Here is a 5,356-nt window from a genome sequence, read left to right as displayed (position 1 = left end):
ATACTGCCCCGCGCTGAGAACATAAAGAGCAGTGCTACACCCTTTTTTCACTTGTGCCTTTCAGGTGAACGACAGCCACTGACCGACAAGAACAAAACCGACCCGGGAAACTTGGGCAAAAGCCTCGATCCTGTGTCAATCCGTGAATCCGTGAAATCTCCAGGACACAATGTACGCGCGAATCTCTCCCCCCTGTTATCGTTCAGCATGTCTTCTCAATTTTTGTCGGCTTCGGTTGATAAGACCCTTGCTGTTAGAATTTTTTTCCTCGGGACCGAACAAGTGTGTATTCCAGCGACCTTACCCACACGTTAAGGCAGACCGGCTGAACTGAAACGGTGCTTTGAAACTGCATAGTCATCAAGCGGTCACTTTGAGCTACACGCGTGCGTAAAAATGGCTGCGAGGCGAAAAGTGAAGAAGGTTGTCGAGGAGCAAGTGTCTTTGGGGCCGCAAGTGGCTGAAGGTGAATTCGTCTTCGGTATATGTCATATATATGCCTCTTTCAACGATACTTTTGTTCACGTTACGGACCCTACCGGTGCGGAAACAATTGTCCGGGTTACCGGGGGAATGAAAGTCAAGGCGGACCGTGATGAATCTAGTCCTTATGCTGCTATGCTAGCCGCACAAGACGTTGCGGAAAAGTGCAAACTCCTGGGGATAAATGCTCTGCACATTAGAATTCGAGCTACTGGTGGAACTAAGTAAGTTAGTCCGACTAGTTTAAAGATCTATACGTCCTCTTCAGGGCTAGAACACCCAGTCCAGCTGCGCAATCGGCTCTTCGAGCGTTGGCTAGATCAGGCATGCGTATCGGTCGCATCGAGGACGTCACACCCATTCCAACTGACAGCACCAGACGAAAGGGTGGTCGACGTGGTAGGCGTTTGTAAAATATCCGTCAATAAACCGTGGACTGAGTGCATTTAGTTTTCTCGTTTTTAAATCCCCGGGGAAGGTATCCGTAGTTGTGGTAGGGGCGAATACCTCGCATCCCTTTTTCGGAACTGCTATTCGTCCTATTGTGTGTGGCGTTAGCTCGTAGACCGCCAAGCCGGAACAGATGCACTAACTGGTGGTACCCGATGTAGTTACTATCCGTTATCTTGTTCAATTTTACCGGTAAAATAAAGCAGTGGAAGGTGCATGCTTCTACCTAGAGAGCTGGCGATCTCAGAGCGCTAACCGCTGGAAGCATTCGGTGCAGCTAGGTCTTCCGGTACAAAATTAGTATACACGATGATTCCCGAGGAATCGGTTGCGACCCTTGGATAATCGCGTGTACCGCTCGGTTGGTCTGTTCGGTGAACTTAATGGAATTCCGAGCTACCCATATCTCAACATCGATTAGGTCAAGTGCAGCCATCGCACACTTAAGCAGGGAGTAGTAGGTTGGAAACTATCTTCCTGGTGGTGTTTGAAGTGTTGAAACCACGGGGACAGTACTCAACTTCATGGAGGAAGACAGGTATATAGCGTGGGTTTGGATCAGGTGGTCGGGAGCTGTGCAATGGCGCTACGAGCCCTTGGCCAGTAAGGCTCCGGTAAGTCTAATCAGTGCTTCATTCCACTGGTGAGTGTATGGGATGCTGGGTCGGAGCGTCTTGGTCAGGTTTTGTTCACCATTTAAAGTATCATGACCAGGCTGAACACTTGATTCTTGGTTGTTTCGTTTAATTCGTGATGGATTATAGTAGTAGTAGTAGAGCCCGAGTGCCGGTAAGGCAGCTCAACACAAAGGAATCCTGAACGCCTGTAGGCACGACGATAAATTCTCTGTACAAGGGTTGCGTCATATCTGTGGGAAAGTATACCAACAGGGCTTGCCACTCAGGCGATTTTATCTTCCTAGAGGCAGTAGCTGGTTTTCACATTGATAGGTTCTGCAGGTTGCCTGATCTGACGAATTTACAAACTAAACTTTTGTCTCACGTGATTAGTGGCGCGTTACTCCACGACGTTGAATTCGGTTTGATGGTTTACTAGGTCACTACCAAGGATTTCCGTTGTATTTCTTTAGACCGTATGCTTGCGCAACCTCACCCATGAATTATCAGTCACGCTAACTGGTGTTCGTCAAATATTCTACAACTAATTTCCGGTCCGCCAGCGATGCTGGAAACGATTTCTGCCGCCCATATACAGAAATCACCAGAGCTCTTGCTCTCACCAAGAATGGCTCCCTTCAAGTTGATCAGGTGAAAACCGGTGCCCTCGTAGTCAGCTCCGAATCCGCGTACTTGTATGTCCTTGGTTATAGCTGCCACAGTGTAGTTCGTCGGTGTTTTGAGCAGGGGATATATAGCCACGCATTGGGTTTGCTCGCAGATATAATTGATGCGTAACAACAAGAGCGTCAGCGAACGTACATTGCTGCGTCCAGTCTCAGCGTCCCCATCCAGCGAGACGGCAATGATGAAGGCAGCTGAGTTTTCTGGTAGTGGCTTCCATACCTCGCTGACAAGTCACTTTTTGATGTCCTCTGACTTGTTTCCATCCTTCGCAGGTTTGTGCGGAAGAGGCTGTCCGAAAGTCGGTCAACTGGCCTACAGAGCACCTGACCAACTCATTACGACCTGTGGAGTGTGATCCTTCGTTGGCGAGTTATTTTTCTGGAATACTGTTTGCTTTATCCAGCAGTACTAATCCGGTGTTCCCACCAAGCTCTGACAATGCTCCTAAGATATCGATGTTTGGACGACAAATTTGACGTCCTCAACTCGCAGCGGCCAGGTTCCTAATTTGTATAATATTATGGAGCGACCTGCAGCTTTGTATCTTGACCCTAACGAATAGGCTTATGTCATGCCTACGCCACGGGTGAAGCCAGCTCACGAGAGCTGCTCTGGCTTTCCCAATCAAGATGGAAATATCTTTGGCTAGACCACCGGGACTGGTACATCTGTCTAGGTAGACAATTTTTTCACTAAATCAATCGCTCATCCGTAAGTATGAGGTTATGGTTCCTGTCTGTCAGGCCGTAGAGTGAAAAAAGAATCAGTGGGTGAGGGAGAAGACCTAGTGCTAACCTATATCAAGCATTCTGAGGTGCTTACACCAAGCGCTCAGTCAGAATCTGGAAGGAAACTGACAGCACGGAGGCCATTGTCCTTGTCGGCCGCCATTTCTTGCAGTGTCTCCAGCCAGGCACACGGGGACCTCAACCTGGAAGGCGTACAAATCTTCTTGATATCGTTCAGGCCCTCATCCCGAGTCATACGCTGTCCACCTCGCGGTTTGCGCCATTCTGAAAGGGAAGGGGGCCAGATGGCTCCGTTGTCAGAGTGCGACTGGACAGTCTGTGATCCGAACCCGACCTCTGCATCTCGATTTTCCCTGTCTAGGCTTGGGCAACCATAGCAGTATCCCACCCTCGTGCTGCTTTATGGTAACATGGCAGCTAGACCCCGAAAGTGTACTGCTGCTGAATCTGAAGGAGGCACGGAGAGCAACACTCTTCTCAGTGGATGGTGTTTCTGCATGCGTGACACATGGCCGAGCCACCGCAGTTGACAGTGCTGGATGTTTTCCGCGATTGAAGTACCTGCCGTACAACCAAACATCTATTTTCTAATCACCTCGTTACTAATCCGCTGGCGTCATCCAAAAGCAGCAACGCTTCTGGGGCATCGGTGGTCGAAAATCTGAAGACGCATCACATCTGCTCTCAGTGGCAACGTCTCGCACCCATATAACAACACAGCCCTTACTGTAGCCTGGTACATGCAACCCTTAAGATCTACTAATGGTCTTGTTAACGCCACAAGTGACGCAAATTAGCAAACTTGATTCGAGACTTTGAGGTCCTTGCACTGAATTCAAAGTGCAAAGTCATGCTCCAGGACATGCAGTCGTTGAACATATCTCTTACCATTGAAGGTGAATCACCGGAGGTTGTGGGAAGTCTTACATACTTCGGTAGTTGTGTTAGCTCTGACGGAAATGTGCTCGATGAAGGGTCTTCAACCAAAGCTTTTGACTCAAAAGTCTGACAGCAAGGCAGTGATGTTTGGCGGGAAATACAATTACATTGCCATTTTTATATAACAGGTCGCCGCACATGTTCTAGATAAATAAATGATAAGTCGTTCAACTGTAACACCCTATCGGTGCCTAGCCGCCATGCAACCCGAAGGAAGCATGAGGGCTGAGATACCGCCAGGTTCGTACCACGGACATTCAGATCAGTAAATTCACGCTCTAACCACTTGAGCCACCTCACCCCATGTTCTAGTCCCCAAACTGGAGGATTGACCAACTAGAGAGACTGCGAGTGTCGAGTAGACATCCTCAACCACTAACCCACCGCTACCCACGACTACGCACTGATGATGTCACCTCGATTGGTGAAGCGTTTGCAACCAAATTGCCCAGCTCAGCGAACAAGCCAACGACTATCTACGCTACCTGAGCTACCGACATTCTCCTCTATAGAAGACATCCTCAATGTAGCTCAGTGGGTCGACGGGGTGCACAAACCGCCACACCACGGTAAGGTCAAGTCTCTTCGTGACGGAAGGTAATTGGTAATCGTTCAGCTGTATCATTTTCCGGTGCTTAGCTGCCATGCCACCCGAAGGAAGCACGAGGGCTGGGATACTGCCAGGTTGCCCAAGCCTACACAGGAGAAGTCGGGTTCAAACCAAGGAGCGTCCGCGTCCGCTTTTTGAACACAAAAATAATTGTCGACGTGACCCATTCTGTAGGCACTTTCTCTTTGTACCGTATTGCACCAATTTGCTTTGCCAGATAGATCATTAAGTATTCCCCACCTTTGAAGAGGGCAGGATTCAGTCGGTCCGGTCCTGATGCCTTCCCACGTTTCAGTGCAGATATTTTGTACTTCATTTCTTCTGACGAGCAATTAAGGTTCACATTCCGTTCGTCTTTATGGACTGTCTCCAGATTCTGTGTTGCAGGAGGCCAGCTAAACTGTACTTCGAAGAGTTCGGTCAGTCTTTCCAGTCGAGTGAATTATTCATCATCATCATCGACAGCATGACATCAGTTTTCAACACCGATGCTTCACTGTCGTACAACCATGATTTATTTGAAAGCTTTATTGTAAAGAAAAGAGTATAGGTGGATGGGGAAGGGACTTAGTGCTAGCTTAACACAATCACTCCGAGGTGCGTACACCTCTAGATGCTCACTCAGGCAATCTGGATAGAAACTGGCAACAAGAACTCCATTAACATCGGTTGACAGCCATATCTTGTAGTGTCTCCAACCAGGCACAGTGAGGATCATGCAGTCCCCATCCTGGAAGGCGAGTAGCACCCAAGCGTTTCGTGATCTCCTTCATAATGCTCTACCATTCAAGTGTTGGCCACCTATCTGCTTACGCCACTCT

At 48.7% G+C, this 5,356-nt stretch overlaps 2 protein-coding genes across 2 annotated transcripts in view; one reads left to right on the top strand and one right to left on the bottom strand.

The window, feature by feature from the left end:
- Positions 1-396: 396 nt before the first annotated feature.
- T265_11418 (hypothetical protein) lies at positions 397-896 on the top strand (the record flags this gene model as incomplete). Its single annotated transcript, XM_009178069.1, has 2 exons — positions 397-707; positions 752-896. The coding sequence occupies 2 exons, from the start codon at positions 397-399 to the stop codon at positions 894-896; spliced, it is 456 nt and encodes a 151-aa protein (XP_009176333.1).
- A 2,692-nt stretch (positions 897-3,588) lies between these two features.
- Positions 3,589-5,356, bottom strand: part of T265_15430 (hypothetical protein) — a gene marked incomplete at both ends in the record, with an annotated part of 10,246 nt that continues 8,478 nt past the window's right edge. The window contains 6 exon segments of the mRNA XM_009178068.1: positions 3,589-3,734; positions 3,763-3,991; positions 4,064-4,261; positions 4,491-4,620; positions 4,625-4,960; positions 5,141-5,302. Coding sequence (XP_009176332.1) covers positions 3,589-3,734; positions 3,763-3,991; positions 4,064-4,261; positions 4,491-4,620; positions 4,625-4,960; positions 5,141-5,302 — 1,201 coding nt within the window.

This window comes from Opisthorchis viverrini (genome assembly GCF_000715545.1).
Source record: "Opisthorchis viverrini unplaced genomic scaffold opera_v5_512, whole genome shotgun sequence".
NCBI lineage: Eukaryota > Metazoa > Platyhelminthes > Trematoda > Opisthorchiida > Opisthorchiidae > Opisthorchis > Opisthorchis viverrini.
The sequence above is the reverse complement of the archived record's forward strand: the minus strand, read 5'-3'. Positions and strand labels throughout refer to the sequence as shown.